General features: G+C 56.4%; 2 protein-coding genes across 2 annotated transcripts; both read right to left on the bottom strand.

Annotated features, from left to right (window-relative positions):
* On the bottom strand, positions 1–14,579 carry BESB_027810 (putative SWI2/SNF2 Brahma-like; the record flags this gene model as incomplete). Its single annotated transcript, XM_029361455.1, has 17 exons — positions 1–1,758; positions 2,146–2,224; positions 2,687–2,757; positions 3,272–3,937; positions 4,260–4,398; positions 5,584–5,778; positions 6,282–6,508; positions 6,902–7,029; positions 7,349–7,439; positions 7,697–7,816; positions 8,126–8,340; positions 8,728–8,804; positions 9,073–9,560; positions 9,995–10,348; positions 10,678–10,824; positions 11,083–12,702; positions 12,780–14,579. The coding sequence occupies 17 exons, from the start codon at positions 14,577–14,579 to the stop codon at positions 1–3; spliced, it is 8,175 nt and encodes a 2,724-aa protein (XP_029215355.1).
* Positions 14,580–17,567: 2,988 nt separating this feature from the next.
* BESB_027800 (uncharacterized protein) lies at positions 17,568–19,330 on the bottom strand (the record flags this gene model as incomplete). Its single annotated transcript, XM_029361454.1, has 3 exons — positions 17,568–18,077; positions 18,306–18,520; positions 18,925–19,330. The coding sequence occupies 3 exons, from the start codon at positions 19,328–19,330 to the stop codon at positions 17,568–17,570; spliced, it is 1,131 nt and encodes a 376-aa protein (XP_029215354.1).
* Positions 19,331–20,302: the final 972 nt, after the last annotated feature.

Raw genomic sequence — 20,302 nt, 5'->3', positions numbered from 1 at the left:
TCACTGTGGCTGCGGTGGGTGGGGGGCGATGCGAATGCGGAACTTGGGCGCGGGCGCGGCTGAGTTTATCCCGTGGCCGCCTGCGTCTGCGGGTCGCTGAGGAGCGGAGGCAGGAAAAGCGTTCGCGGCGGGCGGAGGGCTAGCCGGCGGCGGATACGCGCGCGGAGCGGCTGCACTGGGGAACGAGCCGCTGGTTCCCGGAGAAGGAAAAGACGAAGACGGCAGAGACGCAGATGACGAAGGGAAAGAAGGCGGCCCTGGGAGCAGGCGAATACGAAACTTCTTTGCTCCAGTTGCCGCTGCGTCCGCGGGCGCAGGAAAGGAGGAGGGAAGGTGTTCGCCCGGCGCCGCGCGCGGGGGGAACACGCGCCCAGGGAACTCCCCTGGAGACGGAAGAGACCCCGGCCTGTCGAGTTCTTCCTCGAGCCGCTCGCTTCGAGGATCTCGGTCTTTCTTTCGCCTCTTGGTCTCGCCTCCTCCGCCTGCGCTCTCGTCGTCGTCCCCCCTCTCCTTCTTGTCTTTCTTTTTCTTCTTCTTCTCTTTCCTGCCCCGCTCGCTGTCCTCGTGGTCGTCCGCCTCCGGCCCGCCGGCGGGCCCCACAGGGACATCGCCACCGACCGCGGTCGGCGGGGAAGCGCCCCCGACGGTCGGAAAGCCAGGCGACGCGCGGAAGGGGACTGGGGCGGCTGACGGGAAGGCAGGCACCGGGGTGTAGGAAGGAAACGCGGACGGGTTAGCCACACCAAATCCTGCCTCGCCGTTCGGAAGCGGGGCTGCGTGCCTCGCGGCGGCCTGCAGCGCGGCGCTCTCAAGATCTTTCCTCGACGGGCGCCCGCGCTTCCGGCCTCGCTTCGCCGCCGCGCTCCCTCTCGCTCTTCTCTCGTCCTGCTCGCCTGCAGCAGCACCGCCCTCTGCGCTGCCAGCCGGCGAGGAGGCGGGGAATCGCGAGGCAAACCCTCGCGTCGCCGCGGCCTGCGCGACCGGGGCGCCGGTCTCGCCGTGGGTCCCAAGCGAGCCTTCCGCACCGCCGGGCGAGTCCAGGAGACCCTTAGGCCCCCCGCCGCGCGACGCAGACGACAAGCTGATTCGCACGGGATTGACCTGCAGCAGCGGCCTCCCCCCACCGCTGGGCTGTGACGAAGGGAAGGAGGATGGAAACGGCGCCTCGTTCACGCTCGTGGGGACAACCTCGAGGTAGGCTGGCGTATGCGGCTGCAGTGATCGCCCCGCTTTCTCAGCCTTCCCTGGGAACGCAGGCGAGAACTCAGAGGAGGAGAGCGACGCTGACTGCGGGAAGGGCGACGCCGCAGCCGGGAAGGGACGGGAGGGAAACACCGAAGGAAACGCGGCTGCATTGCCCGCAGCCGCCCCTAGTCTATTCGCGACTCCGTCCGCCCCAGCAGGGAACGCGCCGCCGGCGGGCGGGAATGGAGGTCGCGCGCACGGGGCGGCGCCGGGCGGCGCACGGGTGAAGAGGCGGATGCGGGACGAGCCGCTGTTGAGCGACACTCGGGACCCCGATACGACGGAGGAAGCCTCGTCTTCTTCCTCCTCGTAGCCCTCTCCGTGCTTGCCGGACATGCCCGCGAGCAGCGCCGAGTCCACGCCGTCCGCCGCAGCCGCGGAACTGTCCACGGCGAACACCGAGTCCAGCAGCCGCAGAACTTTCCCGGCTTCCTCCGCGTCAATCAGAGAATAGAACGCCACGCACAACCGGCGCCGGCTTTCGCGCATCACGAAGCCCATGCATTCCACCGCCTGCGGACAAAGGCGCATCGGGTAAGCGAGGCAACACGAGTGAAGGCGGACGAGGACGACCGACGCAAAGCAAAGCCTCCAGCGGACATCTGCGAAAAAGAAGACGCCGAGGAGCCCGGCCACGGCGAACAGTGCACAGCGGGGCCATGAGCAGGCGCCGCGCACGAGAGAAAAAGAAAAAAGAAATACAGCAGCACTGCGAGCGGAGACAAAGACCCCGAAAGGCTGAAGTCTCGGACCGACAAAACACGCATGGGAGCAGAGAGAGGGTGGAGGGGGGGGAGGGGGCGGGAGTGGCAGCGTCTTGGTTCAGACTAGGAAGACGCGTCGCTCTGTTGGCGTGCGCAGACGACCCTCGAAGGAAAAGGAGAAAAACACGACACGTACCCGCAGGAAAATCGGCGATTCAGCTCCGTTGTAGCTCCGCGCATTCTCAGCCAAGCGCGTCAAGTACTTCTCCAATTTCCTGAAGAGCAACAGGTCAAGACATCGACCCGGGACAAGAAACTTTATGCACAAGGAAACAAGATTCCGGCCGCGGAAGTCAAAAAGAAAAGCGTGAAAAACGACGCCGCCGCGAAATAGACACTGTATCCCCATGATTGCAGACAGCTTCACTCCCCATCCCACCCATCAAAGGCGACTAAGCTAAAAAAAACGGCGGTTGTAACCGAATCGCAACGAGACCCGCATGCGGTAGCTCTAACGTGCACCACGATGCACACAAACATACGCATACATCAGCAAGGAAAGCTCTCGTCTGCCTCCTCATCGCTCATACGCACGAGAATATATATGGACGTATATAATATATATATATATATATATGTGTATATATTTTTAAGAATATGTCTGAGCGTGTATGTCTCTCCAGTCAGTTCTCTTTGGCGGTGCGAGGGAGCGAAGATAGCGTTTCTCAGAAGCTTACGGCAGACAAGTGAACTCCTGTTTGTCTGCGGAGAGGCGGATGTCCAAGAGGCAGATGGGTTTCTTGATCCGCTGCAGGGGATAAAAAAAAAACAACCTACTGTCCTCATATGATGCGCCCATCCTAGGGAACCTAGCATAGAAATCAACCCATAGCTAAGCCCACAGATCTTAGCTACGAAAGAGTGTAATGGCAGAAAAACGCGAGGGAAAAACAGACACAGATTTTGCAGACGAGGCCTGAGCACGCAGGGGTCACGCGTCACTCTGATGCAGAGGAAGAGCCGCCGAAATATCTGCGTCTATCCGATTCGTTCGCACTCAAATGTGCACTGATGAAGCCACACATCCATCTGACATGTCGATGCGTCTATACATTATACACGGCACGGCCCCCCCCCCGCGGCCTCTGCGTGCGTGATTCAAACGCCTCTATAGCGCAGCTCCTGACCAAAGTAAAAGATAGAAATATACAAATAGATATTGGCAAAGATCTAGATATCTACAGATATATGTTAGAGAACATATGTTTGAAGTCGCATAAGCGAACGCGAGGACGGTCGTTGCTCCCGAGTTTCGCGCCTACCTCGAAGTAGTCTTTGTAGAGCTCCTTCGATGGCAGCTCCACGAAGACGTCAAAATCTCTGCAAGCGATCGCTGCATTGAGGGCCTCGCGAATGCAAGAGTTGATCTTTTCCCGCCAGAGCGCCAGATCCACCCCGCGCGCGGCGAGCGCAGAGGCTGCCGTCGCTTCTTCGTTCGCGGTTGTGTTCCCCGGTAAGTCCGCCGTCTCATCGATCGATTTGCCTTCCTCGCCCTCCTCTGCCTTTAACGGCGCGGGCGTCCCCTCCACGCTGGACGGCGCGCTCGCCTCTTGCTTCTTTTCCACCCTCCCCTCTAATTCCGCCGCTTCCGCCGCGTCTGTCGGGGCTTCTGGCGCGGCCGCAGTCGCGGCGAGCGCTGGGTCTTTTTTCTGCGCGTCGCTCGCGGCGTTCTCTGCCGCGCTGTCGCTGTCTCCCGCGCCTATCGCCGCGAGTGTCGCATCTGCAGGGCTCTCGGCGGAGGCCTGGGCCTTCTCCTCGCGCATTGTCCAAAAGTCAGATCGCGCGTAGACGCTCTTCCACGCGTCCTCCGCCTGCTTCTTCTGATGCGCCGAGACGAGCGCCTCCTGGGCTCGCTCCGCCGCCCGCGACCAGCTAAAAAGGCACGGCGGCAGCGTCTCATTCGAGATCAGCCCAGGTACATGGAGCAGCTGAAAAAAAAGACACAGAACGGTGCTTGACGCGTGCTTGAGACGGGCTGGGGACGACGACGGTGAGTACGCCGAGACACATGCAAAAACGTGCACATCACACACAGAAACATCCCCCCCCGACACCTCCCGCTTTTTTACTTGAGGTTCGAGCGCTCGGGCGGAAAGAATTGTGGCTCCGCGTGGAGGACCCTAGGCACGAGAAAGAAGGCGGGATCTTCCTCTCCGCCGGTCGCGTCAGATGGAAGCGGCGCGTGAGGAGACGGGCGCATGCAGGCAGCAGGGCGCGTAGAGAAAAAAAGGGGAAAGGAGGGGAGCTCACCTTCCGGAAGCGATCTGCTTTCTCGAAGACAAGCATGTCTTCTGGCGTCCTCGCGATCTGCCGCTTGAGCAGCTGCAGGTCGAGCGCCCGCGTCAAGTTGACATCCAACTGCCTCTGCTTCCGAAGGATCTCGCGCACTCTGAAAAATAAACAAAACACGTACACAAATCCAGAACTACGGTCCGCCTCCCACACAACGCTGCAATATATATATATATATATATGTATATATATATATATATATATATATGGCATAGGTATATATTTGTATATATTGCACACGTATGCATATATATATCATATATATATATATATATATATATATATATATATATATATATATATATATATATATATATATATATATATATATATATATACGGTTTAGGGTTATCCTAGATAGATAGAGATAGATAGAGATAGATAGAGACAGATAGAGATAGATAGCGATAGATAGATATAGATAGATATAGATAGATATAGATAGATATAGATAGATATAGATATAGATAGAGATAGATAGAGATAGATAGAGATAGATAGAGATAGATAGAGATAGATAGAGATAGATAGAGATAGATAGAGATAGATAGAGATAGATAGAGATAGATAGATATAGATAGATATAGATAGATATAGATAGATATAGATAGATATAGATAGATGTAGATAGATGTAGATAGATATAGATAGATATAGATAGATATAGATAGATATAGATAGATATAGATAGATATAGATAGATATAGATAGATATAGATAGATATAGATAGATATAGATAGATATAGATAGATATAGATAGATATAGATAGATATAGATAGATAGATAGATAGATAGATAGAGATAGATATAGACAGATAGAGATAGATATAGACAGATATAGACAGATATAGACAGATATAGACAGATAGATAGATATAGATAGATATAGATAGATATAGATAGATATAGATAGATATAGATAGATATAGATAGATATAGATAGATATAGATAGATATAGATAGATATAGATAGATATAGATAGATATAGATAGATATAGATAGATATAGATAGATATAGATAGATATAGATAGATATAGATAGATATAGATAGATATAGATAGATAGATAGATAGATAGATAGATAGATAGATAGATAGAGAGAGAGAGAGAGAGAGAGAGAGAGAGAGAGAGAGAGAGATAGAGAGATAGATAGATTGATTGATTGATACGCGGCTTAGAGTCGCGTGCACGCACGCATGCATAGCGAGTCCTCTAAACGTTGTGCAGAGATAATAAAGAAAGTATGCATGCGTCAGAATGCGGGGGCGCGTGACGTACTGGTTGGTTCTCTCGAGGTCTCTGGAAGGGTCGTGGACCTCCTCCTGACCGTGGCCGTAGTACATGCCGCTCTGAATGACAAGTTTGTCTTTATCCAGTTTGCACTCGGCGCGCTGGAGAATCTGCTCTTCAATCGACTCCACGCTGATGAAGCGCAGCGTCAAGACTTCCTTTTTCTGCCCGATACGGTGCGCCCTGAAAAGAAAGCCGACACAGCACGTCGCCGTCTCCCTCATTCACACACAAACGCAGACACACCCCTACTCAGAGATATGCACATGCATGCGCCCATGAGCGTTGACACGCGAAACCCATAAGCAGACGAAACGCAGGGACGCAATCGAAGCCTGGGTGCGCCGGCGAAGGGTTTAAGGGGCAAGCTGTTGAAGCCGCAGACAAGCAAAAAAAGCTACCTTTTTGGCGGAGAGCCACACTCGAGATACAAAAAAAAACGCACAAGCAGAGCCTCGCTCAAAAAGCGCGAGCAAAAAAAATATAAGTATACATAAAAGCGGGTTTTATGACCAGAGCGAGCCACGGCAAAGAATAGAGGCAGGCCTATTCTGTCGACCAAATGGAGGGAGACAAACAAATATATACATATATAATTTCGTTGCTTGCATGTGAACCTGGGATTCTAGCGTAGTGTTTGTGTGGTCTCGCGCAGCTTTTTTTGGTTTTGGTTTCAGTTTTCATACCTGGACTGCGCTTGCTCGTCGTTCTGCGGATTCCAGTCTGAGTCAAAAATGATGACTGTGTCGGCGCTCTGCAGGTTCACGCCCAGCCCGCCCGCTTTCGTGCTGAGGATGAAGATGAAAAACTCGCTGCCTTCTTGGTTGTACAGCGTAAGCCGCTTCTGGCGCTCTTCACTGCTTGTGCCGCCATCCAAGCGAAGGTACTTGTGGCCCCGCATCGACAAGTAAACCTGAAAAAAAAATACGCAGGCGAGGCGCCAACAGAGCCCTGACTTGATCCCTGCAGAAGGACGGAGGAGCCTCGACAAAAGACGCCCGCCGCAGCGCTGTCTGGTAGCCTCTTCGTCTCACATCGAGTACGAGAAGACCCGCGCATCCACACACGGCTAAAAAATTTATACATATGCATATACGCAGGGCGATGCCTGCTTCCGTTCACAGCCTTATGCATCAAGAGAGATAAATATAGATATAGATTTATAGATATCGGTACATATATATAGATAGAGAGAGAGACAGAGAGATGTAGACACAGGCGAGGCAAGACTCGATACGCGGCATAAGGAAAGAAAGACAGAGACTAAAGATATGATATGGGTGGGCGACTGAGGCCTAGCGCCTACCTCGAGGATGTCCAGCAGCTTGGTCATTTGCGAGAAGATCAGCACTCGGTGATTGCCGAGTTTCAGCGCAGGCAGCAGCACGTCAAGCATCGCAAACTTGCCGCAGCACCGCACCATACTTTCGTCCGCTAAGAAGGAGGACGCCGCACGCGAAGCAGAGCGCGCACGACGAATGACCGAAAAAAAAAGACAGACAAAAACCCCTCGCTCGACAAAGAAGAATAGGCCACTGAACCGCATACAAGTCCCCTACACACGCAGCGACAAAGGCCTCGAGGGATACAACCGCGAAGCCAATGCACAGACATATTTATCTGAATAGAGGGTCTAGGGTTTGGGGCTTTTTACCACAACTACACCGGCAGATCGTTCTTCTGGCGGGCTACGAAGGAGGCGAAGGCGGCAGACGCGAGAGGCGAGATCGGATGATGCCGCGTCCAGACTTACGTGTGTAGTTGGAGTAGCAGAAAAGATACGGGTGGTTACAGATTTTGCGCAGTTGAACCATGCGATTTTGGCCGACAGGATTTCCCTCGATCTGCGAATCGTGAGGTGTACATACACCGCAAACACACCCACGTCGAAAAAAAGTCGTCTCACTGAGACCAACAGTCTCTGCGCTCCGACTTTCTTCTAAGCAGCTCTTTTTTTCCCGTGTCTGTCGCCCAGGGCAGACGTGCGCAAAACGAAGTAGGAAGAAAATCGACTCTCCGCCAGTCACGCTCGCCGCGCGGCGTCGGGATGATGCTGAGAGACGAGGTGAGAAAAGGCCATATCCTGAGGGCCGCAACTCACCATTTTGTAGAGGTATCTCTGTACTCCGGACAGAGGGCACCAGACGATTTCCTCCTGCTTCGAGGGCAGCTCGTTCGCGACTTCCGCCTTTTCACGACGCAGAAGGAAAGGCCTCAGAACCTGCACACGACAGAGGATCGAAAAGGAACCTCCGCAAACGAGATTATTTTTCTGGTTCAGCTGGCAGATTCACGCGTCAACACGGGAGCAGCAGCCTGCACATATCCCCCGAAATGCATATATATATATATATATATATATATATATATATATATATATATATATATATACGTATATATGGTAAGTCAGCATGCACATGTGTGGATGCAGGTAAATGTATCTACCAATACGCGATAAACGCTCCTTCACGCGCGAGCAGCGAAGGAAGTTCTAAGATCCTCTGTCGCCGGCGGCGCTGTTTTCTCTCACCTTGTGGAGGCGATCGACGATGAGAAGCTTTTCTTCTTCCGTGACGTTGAGCAGGTGTTCATCTTGCTGTGCGTGGCTTCCTCCAAACAGAGTTGGGGGCGCCGCCAGCGGCACGTTAAGCCACTGCTCGAAATTCAGTTTCGCGTTGAAAATTGCAGGCATCAGAAAATTCAAAAGAGCCCACACCTCCACGATGTCGTTCTGTAGTGGCGTCCCTGAACAGCGAAAGACATGCACTTAGACAGACGCGTATAAATTCGGAGGGCGGCGACCATCACAGGCACTACACGGTATGCTTATACCATATATAAATATGTACACGTGATTATACGTATAAATCTGCATATATATGCACATATATACTACACGTATATGGGACACCTGGAGCGGCACAGGCCAAACAAGTGCCTGCCGCAAGTACGGTAGGGACATGAACATGAGCGTCGTCGTAGCGCCATCTTCCCCATAAATACGAATATATATAGATATATATGTATTTGCATATTTATATGAGAGAGTACCGACATCCCCGCTACATCAGAAGCGACATGCATGAATAATTATTTAGGTAACTGAATAGAGGGGAAAGGCGGACTGCGTACCCGTAAGAGCAAGGCGCCGTCTGATGTGGAAGCCGGTGTTGAGCGTCTGTACGAGCTTGCTGTTTGGATTTTTCAGCCTTAAATTGAAGAAGGAACAAAACGCTGATGTGATCAGATCTCATGGTCCCTCCATCCTGCTCGTCTGTCGCATTGGGCGCTTCCATGTCACAACAAATCAAGACACGTCACGCCTTATTCGTCTGCGCATATCTACATCTAAATATGAATGAATATATAGTTGTTCGGCATGCAGCGAATAGGCGACCACGCCTCCTTCGGTATAGAGGAGAGCCCCGCCCCAGTCTCGGACGCCCGCGTGCCTGCAGGGGTGGCTTTCAGGCTTACCTGTGCGCCTCGTCGACGACCAAGTACTCCCATTTGATTTTTCTTAGGAAACTCTTGTCTCTCAAAATGACTGCATCCGTTGTGAGAAGCGCGTGGAAGTAGGGCTCCACGAAGCCCTTGGCGCCGAGTTTGTTGGCGCCGTCCTTGCCGCCGTCAGGCGCGCGCGCACGGTCGCCCTCAGCCCCCGCGGCCGCGGCCGCGACCCCGTCGGGGCCCAGCGCGGTCGCGGCGCCGGAGCCGGAACCCGGCCCGCGGCTGTGGAGCCCGCCGACGATGCGGCTGCGGAGCTGCTTGCGGTACTCCTTGGTGCCCTCGTAGACGACCAAGTTGATGGACGGCCACCATTTTTTCAGCTCCGATCGCCAGTTCCCGTGAATCGTCGACAGCGGCGCGACAATCAAAAACGGATTCCGCACGCGCTTCACCTCGTGTAGGTACGCCAGGAAAGACACCGTCTGCACCGTCTTCCCCAGACCCATGGAGTCCGCCTGAATCAAACAGGCACCCCACGTCACGTTTTAATGGCAAAAATACACTTATACACACACACATATGTACATATATAGATATGAACATACGTATGTTACATACGTACATATAAGAGTCTAGAGATTTACGTACCCCAAGCGGCATGTATGCAGGTCTCGAGAGTGGCAACGAGTAGAGAAAACGCGCGCACGAATCAGGAGGGGCGCGGTTCCTCCGCCTCACCACATGCAGGGGCGTTTGCAAGCATTTAGGAGACAAGATTGTTCCTTTGATTCATTCGTGAACGCGCAAATGAGACGTCGATCTCGCGACCAAACCTCACACAGACGCAGTGTGTAGTGCGCCTAACTAATGCAAATCTGTAGATCCCCAAGAGCAGAGGAATCCGCAGCGGCGTCGCGGGATATCTGCAGGAAATTCAACTGCGACATACGAGAATGCCGTTGAGCCCGTTGTTGTAGAGCGACGCCATCCAGTTGAGGCCTTCCATCTGGTAGGAGCGCAGCGAGCCGCCCTTAAGGCAGCGAGGGAGTTCGGTGACGCGCACGCGCTTCGCGTGTGTGAGGCGGTAATATCTCTCTTTGGAGAGCAGGAACGAGGAGAGCGACTCCTTGTTCTTCTTCTCCTCCTCCGTCGCGTCGCCCCCATCCTTCTCGCCGCCCTCGCCTTCGGCCTTTCCTTCCGGACCCCCCGTCTCCTTGGTCTCCGCCTCCTCGCCCTTCGCCCCCTCAGCCGCGGAGGCCGACGCCGAGCCGGGCTCCTCGGCAGAGGGCAAGTCCAGCGGATCCTGCGGCAAAAGCAGGTAGGGAGACACCTGCGCAGACACGCCGCTCCACGCAGGAGAGGCCGAACAGGGCTGACAGAAAGCGCAGCAGCGCCGCAGGGACACACAGAAGACAGCCCCCGCAGAGGGACGCGAAAGATCGGAACGACGGGAACCCGCGGACGCAGCAAGAACAGAGATGAGGCAAGGAGAAAAGACGCCGCAGGGGAACTTGCACGAAGGCCAGATAAGAGCTGTGATACAGAGATACAGGTAAGAAGTCGCCAGGAAGGGCTGAGGAGGCAGCAAGGCGCCGGGGCAAGGCCGCGCTGTGCGTCTGCCGCGCTTCTTACCAATTCGATTTCGCCTTCGCGTTCGCGCTGCTCAATGATGAGATCGCCCATCTTGCGCATGTACTCCTCCGTCTGGCGGACGAGCTGCAGCAATCGCTCGTTCTTCGTCTCCTGAAGGAGCGCCAGGTAGGCGGCTTCATCGTGTTTCTGAGGGAAAAAGAACCAACGCAGCGAAACATGACAGCCTGATGCGCGAGGGCCGTCACAGACGAGCCGAGCCAAGGTCGAAAAGTCGAAAACACCCGCAGCTGTGGAAGCGCCACTCGCCCCAAACCTCGTTCTCTTCCCTGCTTAGTACCGTTCTCCCCTCTCCTCCCCTTCCTCCCTCGTGCATGCATGCGTATACGGTAAGACCGCACGCGCTTCCTCTCACGCAAGCGACTCGCGCTTGCCTCGCCTTCTCACCTTGAGCGCGTCCAGCCGCTCTCTTCGCTTTACCGCTGCGAGGTCGGCGGCAGCGGCGGGGCACCCGCACTTCGTCGGATGGAGGTGGTGACCGCAGTGGCGGCCGCGCCCGTCGTCGCCGAGTCGCTCGGGGCTGACGGTTGTCGCGCTGTCGGCCGTACCCTCGTCTTCGTTCTCGCCCAGGAAGCACGCGCGCCTCCGCTTCACTGCAGCCGCCACGCGCCGAATCTGCTTCAGACTCTCGCGGTGCGTGTTGATGAAGTTCCGCCGGTGAACTTCAAGCAGAGCCGAGAGGAAGACCTGGCGGCGCTGCGTCTGCCGCCCCTTCGTCTCCAGATAGGCCTCTGCGTTCTCGCGCTGCTCGCGCAGGAGTCGGTGCTTCCGCGCGGTACGCACACTCACATGGAGCAGCGGAGGCAGCGCCTCCGGCGCCTCCTCCAGCAGTCGCTGCAGACACACTTCCTGCCGCAACGACGTCTGCAGCGGAAGGAGCGGGACAAGGCGCGTGTGCAGACACGCGCGTCGGAGTGAGTCTGCGAGCGACGTCGCCAACGCCCACGTCAGCGACCGCGACTCCGCGCCGGAAGCCCCGGGTTCCTCGCGCAAGCCTTCGATGCATGCCGCGGCCGTCGGGCCTAGCGACTCTTCAACGAAGGAGTCGCACGCCGTCGGGTCGTCCAGCGAGACGGCACCCTCATCCTCGACGGTGTAGACGGTGTAGACCTCGTCAGCACCGTCTTCTCCCTCGCTGGAAAACACGGTGTGGCTCGCGACTCGCGCGGCGCCGCCCGGTACAACGGCGTGATTCTTCTCCGCACTTACATCAACGTGCTCATCGGCGCTGGCCTCCATTTTAACGTCCTCTTGATTCTCCGCCTGGTGCAACGCAGACTGTGCCGGCTTCTCCTCCTTTTTCACCTGAACAGCGAACAGCTCTGCGGATCGAGAGTCCCCCCGCGGGCCGCCCTCCCCGTCTTCCTTCTTCTCTGGTGCGTCTCCTTCTCCCGCCTCGCCGCGGTTTTCTTCACATGCCTGATCTCCAGTCTCTCCTGTCTCCGCGCGGACCTCCTCCTTCAACTCGCCCTCGACGCCGCCACCCTCCTCTGCGCTCGGCTGCGCCTCCTCGATGGCTCCGCCTCCGTCGGCGCGCGCTTGCCGCCGCCCCTCGGAGGCTGCGATGGTCTTGACTTGCGCGAGGCGCTTGTCGAGGCTCTCGACTCGCCGCCGGAGACGCCTGGCCGTCTCGTCGCGCTCAACAGCGTCTGCCGTCTGCTTCAACTCCACAAAAATCGACCGCTCCCTCCTCTTCTGCAGTGCCTGCGCGCGAGCTGCCTTGGGCCCCGCAGCCGCCCCCGCTCCTGCCCCCTTTTGCACTCCGGCTGCGGCGCCTCCCGCGCCCCCCCCCCGGCGGTCGCCGCGCTGCTCGCGCGGCTCTGCGGCCCAGATGCCCCGAGCGACGCCCGGTAGGCGCGGACGGCGTCGCGGAAGGCACAGTCGACGGAGAATCCGAGGCTGGGCAGGAGTCGGAGTTGCTGCAGCTGCGTTTCTTCCAAGGGCTTCTGCGACAGCAGGTGGACGTACGCGCGGGCCTGCAGCACGAGTCGCTCGAACTGCCGATCCCTGAAGAGGGTGCCGGGGTCGTGGTGTTCCTCGGGGTGTTGTTTCAGCCAGTGAAAGATCAGCAAGAGAATGCGCACGCGCTTGTCGACGAGAGACACTTGCCGAAGCGAGAGCTCGTACAACAACCGGCAGAACGAGCTGTAGAAGCGGCCCTCCACCGCCGGCACCGACCCGGAGCCCGGCCCCTGAGCAGCAGCCAGCGCGGAGTCGTTCAACTGCTGCAGGGGAGAGGAGGCGCGGAGGCTCGCGAGTTCCTGTGCGAGAAGCGTGTCCGCCGAAGACAAAGGCGTCTCGTCCTTCAGACCCGCGAAGGGAAGCTGCGCGAGATGCGCCAGCGACCGGTGCGAGGCATCAGCCACACTTGCGTCGCCGGAGACCGGCGCCGCCTCAGGACTCAGTCTCGGCCTTCCGTCGCTCTTCTTCGCGAACCCCGCTCCTCCGTGGAGAGGGCTGGCGCCCGTAGCCGCGCGCGAACTCGGCGACGCGGCGGAAACCGACGGCAAGCGCTTCCCCTCCGCGCCGCCCGCGCTTCCTCGCTGAGCCAAGCCTCCGACCCTGGCGCTGGCAGTCGAGCCTGAAGGGCGCGCCGCAGAGACCGAAGGTGCGCTGAGCGCGGGAGGCGCGGGCTTGGAGGCCTTGCCCGCAGGAGCGCCGCCGCCGGTTGTGGGGTCGACGCTGGCGGCAGCCGACCCCGCGGCCACCGACAGAAACGCCGACGCCGCGAGGCCCTCCCCTGCCGCCGCTGCGTGCGGGGCGAGGGGTCGTGCGAGTGCGGCGGTTGAGGCGCGAGCGGCGCCGCCCCCGCCGGGATGCAGAGCGTTGGCGAGGGAGGCCAGTTGAGGAGCTGGAAGGCCCGCCAGCGGCGCGCCGGAGAACCCCGAGAGCGACGCAGCCGCGAGCGACGCAGACACGGCGGAGCCCGGTCCGAACACATTCAGCAGAGAGACGGGTGGCCGTCCCCCCCCCTCCTGCGGAAGGCCGCCGGCAGTCGACGACGGCGCGTCTGCGGCGGCAGGTTGCCCCGGGGAGGACGCGAGCGCGCCGCGCGTCGCGGAGGGGAGGGCGCCTGAAGGCGACGCGAAAAGTGACGGATTGAAGCTGCCGGCGCCGCGGAGAGCAGAAAGCGAAGCCAGAGGAGGCGGCGGCCCAGCAGCAGACACTGCGGGCGGGCTTGCACGCCCGAACAAGGCACTCCCCGACCCACCGGAGGCCGAGGGAGAAGGCGCGGGCACCAGAGACGGAGGCGGGGGCGACGGCCGCCGGTCAGCAGGCGGAGCCCCCGAGGGCTGAGGCGAAGCTGCAACCAGAGACGAAGACGAAGAAGGGCTCAGATTTTGAGCGCTCGGTGCGCTCGGCGTGGGGAGGTGCGAAGCCCCAGGCGCGGGCCTCGCTGCGGCGCCAAAAGGGGTCGCGGATCCGCCAGTTTGCTGCAGCGGAGACCGGACAGAGGGTCGAGGAGGAGACGTGAGAGGGAACTGATCGGCGGGCGAGCCAGAAGAAGGAAGGGGCGCAGCGTCGCCGCGGGCGAGACCCGCGAGCCCATAGCCTCCTCCAACTGCGCACTGCCCAGGAGGCCGCACAGTGTTTGGCGCTGGAGAAGGAAGGCCCGCAGCCCGGGCGCCGCCGGCCTGCGGAGGCATGTCGAGTGGAGGATGCTGAGGCAGCGTCGCGGCGCGCGGGCCTGGATTTCCTTGCAACAAACTAGAAGACGGGGGGAGAGCAGACGTCGAGCCTGGGGACCCGGACGAAGGAGCGAACGAAGAAGCAAACGAAGGCGCAGAAGAGTCAGCGCCCACCCATGAGGGATCCGACGAAGCCCCGCCCGAGCCTTCGGGCCCCACCAGCGGCTGTCGACCCTGCGCGGTTGAAGGCAGCATCGTAGGAAGAACGAAAAAGGGCGAGGCGAAACAGTGCCGGCAGGCGAAAGGATGCCGACCCAGAAGGCAGGGAAAAGTGCTGTTATCTAGAGTAGGGAGTGCAAAGAACGAAACGGGGCGTGAGGGTGGAGAGGAAACACGCAGGCGAAGGCGAGAGGCAGGACGGCGCCGAAAAACGAAGAAGAAAAGCAGTGCAGTGTAGTGTCTGCCCTGTCATCCGGCAACCGCGCACACAAAAACTGAAGCACCCGGACTCGTTTTTGGAAAGACGAAATGATGGTAGGAAGGCCTCTGCACAAACGGCCTTCAGCCCAAGGCTCTCCTCCTTCATTCCTGTCGAGAATTCGCCCATGCAGCCGAAAAAGGGAACTCCAGCCTCGCGCAGAGCGAGATGAAAACGCCGTTCAGAGTACCTGACGAAGAGGAGAAGAAGCGGGAAGATACCGCTGACTCGAACGTGGGAACACCGCGAAAAAACAGAGCCTGAGAGGCAAGGTCTCCCAGCTCAGCGGCGAGCTTCTATCCATCGAGGGACGAAGAGGCGGACTCAGAGCTCGCGCTACCATATCGGGCGCACGAAAGCCCGCAGAAAAAAACTGCCGAAGAACTCTCAGACAAGCTGCTGTTCTGCGTTACGAGAGCAAAACAGACACCGGAATCCCCAATCACACGAGAAAAAGGACGCTCCGAAAACTGGGGCTGCAGCTTCTGCATGTAACTCCAGGAGGGACGAGAGACGGCGAGGCAAGGACAGATACAATGGGTGGGGATAAAAAAACAGGGGAAACGAACGGAAAGGGCTCAGACTTTAAAAGTGAAACTCCGCGGAGAAACTCGACGATGGCCAGCGGCTGTTGGCGGAGGCCGCCAAAAGTGCCCATCCATCGAGGCAGCGAAAAGAAAAAACGAAAGACAGACGAACGAGCGAAAGAAGCGCAGTTGCGAGAATTCAGCCGCAACAACAATCTCGAAGAAGTGACCTTGAACATGGACGCCAGAGAAGGGGCGATCATAGAAGTTGTGTACACTCACTCGGGTTGCATGCAACGCAAACTCGCTGTTCTCTCCCATTCGTAGTCGCCGCAGGCAAGCGACGGTCGTGAGTGTAGCGTCTCCCGAACTTCAGAGCTGCTTTTGTTTATCTGAAATAAATCAGGCCTAAAGGTGGTTTGCAGTAGATCCGGTTTGACGTCACCTACAGGGACGAATCCGCATATAGTTAGCACGTGTCATTAGGGTGCGAATATCGAAGCGTGTGCCGTTTCCTCGACCGTTGCAGTGTAGTCTCTGACGGGAGACACACCAGCTCAGACTGCTGCCAAGATTCTTTTCCCACGTGCCTTCGGCTTTCTTCTACTGTTCGGAGAAGACAAAGAGGCAGCCCATTTCCACACGTAAGGGTACAGTGCCGCCCGTGCGCCGCCGTGTGCTCAAAAGGCTGGTACCTGGGACAGTCGCGTCTGTTTTGGCACCGTGGGCACCGTTATAAACCACGGATGACAAGAGTTTTCGCTTCATTTCACGGGTTGGGGCACACTTGCCTTGGTGAATTGGATACGGAGATGCAGGTTCGTTTACTTGCTTCTCGTCTCATGCCGCTCAGAAGAAGAGGCGTGTTGTCCTCCGGCTTCGCCTCATGGTCCTGCCGCAGCTACTCGCACGCTTACAGTCCACAAACAATGGAGACGTCCAGAAGCTGCGCGTCAATTGCGGGACTCCATTACGATCTTTTCTCAAATAAACTCCGGAAAGTATCATCCGCGAGGGGCAGATCTCCTCATGGCGGTGTTCCTTCAGCACCGGCTGACCTGCGCGAGAACTGCCGCTTGAGTGATGCTTACAGTGTAGACCGCTGGCACGAGAAAGCAATGCAAATCCTCCAAGTGTGCGGTACAAGCGGAGAAGCAGAATTTGTTGAGGGCTTTACGTCATGCGGAGCGCTGCGAGCGCAGCGTGTAGCGTATACCTTCTGTTCCCCCACGTGTGTTTAGTTGCATAGTTACGGAGGCCCCACACAGAGAACTATCATGCATTACAGGTAGGAACGAATCCGCGGACCTGACGCACTCCTGAGCCCAAGTCGCACGCATGAATCGGTGCGCTACTGAGCGCAAAGACTAGATTTATATGTTGTTTCGAAACCACCGAAAGCCACTCACTCTACACGCAACAAAGAGCTCTCAGTGAAGTCTACACACCGAGCTTCCAACTACGCTGCGAGGCTATGCTGCCCGTCACTGCCACTCTCCTCATCCAAAAACTTCAGACTGCGGCTAGCGGCGTGGATGTGTCGTCTGCTTTCCTGTACGAATTTCTGCCAACGATCTTCGACTCATTGGCCCCTCGCAGGATGTGGCATCTGGCCCGGATCCTTCATAGTTTGCTTCGAGTGCCATACCGCCCATCGGCGCAGCATGTCCATTATGATACACTCCATGAGAACAACTGTGCCATATGTGTCTACCGAAGCTAGAGAAAGCAAAGGTTCCGTCATGCCCCGAATGCGTCGGTTTTATCAACAGCTGCACATCACCCATGAAGTTTCTGGCGGCGAACCTGTGTTCCTTCCCCAACTTCTCTGTCAGTTCTTCCCCGGCTACCGCCATAGCGAGCGGGACTGGCTCGTCGTGAATCGTGCCTGAATCGCGAGCGCATTCATTTCTTATATGTAGTAGTGGAAACGGCGAGATCCATCTCTGCTGCTCTCTTGAAGACGGGTTGCTGGACGACAGGAGGTCTGACTCGCGCCTCCTGTCGCGCCGGAGCTCCGGGCTTGCTTGATGAGGACGGTTGCACTCTTGGCCGCGCTACGGGACTATGTATTGCTCGCCGTGTTCTTCTGGACTCTGCAAGCGCGACCAAACTGTCCAGGGGGAATGGCCCTCTGCGGAGTGGAGTCCTCCGTTGTACCAGCTCCAGTTCAGGCGTAGTCATTTGCGTACACTGAAGAGTTGAGTCCTGGGACGAACACGTCGTATCAGCTGTGCGTTATTCTATCTTGGCAACTCTCCTCGGTTGTGCAAGGCGCTGACGATCTGGCACCCCGATGTCAACGCCTTCGTCGCTTCTTTCTTCGGACTCACTCCTTTTGGCTTTGATTTCATCTCGAGAGTTTTTTGTCCCCTTTTTCATGAAGGGACGTGCCGGCGCTACCGGCTTTTTCGCCACCTCGGAAGGTGGAGCACGTCGTTTCCCAGCCCTTGAGTGTTGTGTGCCCTTGTCGACTTCCGCCACCCCATCCCAACAGAGGGACGCAATCCGCCGATCAAGCTCGCGTGCAGCTGTCTCACTTTCCTTATCAACAGGAATGATACTTTTCATATAGGCGCGAGCGTCGAGCGTCAGTCGCTTCTTCTTCGCATCATAAACGAGGTACTTCGTGCGATCGCCCAGGCACCGGTCCGCCAGCACCGTTAGATCGAAGTCAGGGATACCCTTTTGAAGATCAATGGCTTCTGTCACAGCTAACATCGACTCTGTGTACCTCTTGCCGAGCTCCTGGAGACGGCCAACCACAACAGTACCACAGTAATAAGCCACTGAGCAGCATAATATAGTCTGTAGTCTGTATTTGCAATCAGTTCATTGCAAACGCACTGCGCGCGGCCGCTGATGTCTTCCTAGTCCAAGCGAATGTATAGGTGGTTGCAAACATAGAGAATGCGAACGGTTTTTCCACCGCATCTCTCTTGGACTTGCGGAGCTTCGGCACCTGTGTGAACTCACCAGCGCGAGAGCACCGGCTTCTTCGACCTCTTCCGCCAGTTTCTCCTGAAGACGCCGCAACACTTTCATGTTGGCTGTGTTTATTTTTAGCAGCTCAGTATGCAAGCTGACGACGTCGGGTAACATCTCGCAGAAATGCCTTGCTCCCGTCTGGACAGTCAGTTCAGGAGGGACCAAGTCCGCATCAATCTCCCAGTCCCAGGTCTCGTAAAGGTCTACAAAGCGTGATCGCACAGAGGGCGGAACACACCAGCGAACCTTGCGTATGAGGAGCCTTCTTTTTTTTATGGACAGGCGTAGCATTTAAGAGTGTGGTGTGGGTACAGCGACGATTCTCAGCGCCTCTCGCCACGTGCTTCAGCGCTGAAATGCATTAGTTCCTGCAGACACAGAAGTTCTCGAACTAATATGAGGACTGAAGCATACTAGAGACCCCGATAGGTGACGATGTGCGTGAGATGCTTTGACTGTGTGTACGGGGGCTAGTGGTGATGCATGCTGGTTGTGGCCCAAAACGCACCTGGCATGAGAGCAATGAGTGTGAAATTATGTTTTGTTCTTTCCTGTTGCTGCAAAGAGCGAAACGCAAATAATACGCCCCGCAAAATACTTCTTTTACCTGCGTGTCTTCCAAAATAGTCCAGAAGCCGTAATACGCAGCTGTCGGCCAGCCTGATGCGGACATATCTTTCAAGGGAATCATCGACTGTCGAGTGTTCGATAATATCTAGGCCATTGTTAAGCTGTTCCGGCAACGAAGAGTTCACACTCGTCTCGTTATCTTGGGCAACTCGGTCCAACAGCTCCAGGCGGAGGGCGTCCGGAAAATGGGGCTTCGACAAAAGTTGTTTTTCAGTCTGTTCGGTTACTCTGTCAAGGCGAAGACTGAGGCCCTTTAGTGCTTCTTCTACTGCAGAGAGATTGGGTAACACCTGGATGCGATTGCTGAATCCAATAGGGGGTGAACAGCTTGAAAACCCCAGTTGCCGTGGAGGCGGACTTCGGTAGGCCTCGTGTGGGTTCATTGGTCCACGAAAAAAAGATCACTGCCTTTATCTCTCACGTTTCGGGTCTCCTGCGCCGAGCACGGTTTCCAAGAAACCTCACAGGGGGAAACTGGCCTCTGATCATCTGATGGAGGGGATAGAAGCCGAGGAATATGTCAAAACGAAATAGTGAGCACAGATGCAGTCATAGCAACACTTGCTCTTCAAAGGTGCAGGTATCGCATATCGCTCTCTTGTTCACGATGGGTAAAGCTGTCTGTCTGGAGAAGGACCACACGGCTACTGCCCTCGGCATTAGCTTGTTGTGCTGCACCCACGAGTTTCGCCTGGCCCAAAAAGTGGGGGACACTGTGCAGTGCTAGCTGCATACAGTCAGGCAATAAAAAGACGAGAAGACGAGCAAGTGACCCAGAGGTCTGCTCCCAATAATCCCAGCTGGACGGGAAGCAGTCATAACCGTCGAAGCATGCCCGACACGCCCGTCACTTGCTGTATAACAGGAACTTTGTACTGAGTAACGCAGTGGCCGAGCGTTCGACTGATTAACATTCTTCTCAGAAATCTGGATGACCACGTCCAACCACGTGGTGGATTCAATACGATGTGAGGCAATAGTTAAAGTAGTAGAACTGGCAAAAGTCATGCATGCCCCCGACTGTAGGACACGCAGCGACCGCAGTCGCGGGGGATTTATTTGCATCGATTGAAGGATTGGCTAGCTGCTGTGCGCGCGCGGCAAACTTACTATAATTCGGCTGCCACACTCATATCTGTACTTCGAGCGTTTTTTACACATCAAGGACGACGGGGATGGGGATATAGTGTAGAGCGGTTATAGCTCAGCTTTTCCGTTGCAGTCCGGTGGACTGCAGCTGCGTGACCGCGCTGGTCTGCGGCACTCCCAGCGAAGGGAGATCCTCTGTCGCACAGGGGGCAGCAAGCGGCTCCAAGACTGCATTATCCAAACTGTACTTGGCCACTTAAACAACA

The sequence above is a fragment of the Besnoitia besnoiti genome (genome assembly GCF_002563875.1).
Source record: "Besnoitia besnoiti strain Bb-Ger1 chromosome Unknown contig00015, whole genome shotgun sequence".
In the NCBI taxonomy this organism is placed as follows: Eukaryota; Apicomplexa; class Conoidasida; order Eucoccidiorida; family Sarcocystidae; genus Besnoitia; species Besnoitia besnoiti.
The sequence above is the reverse complement of the archived record's forward strand: the minus strand, read 5'-3'. Positions and strand labels throughout refer to the sequence as shown.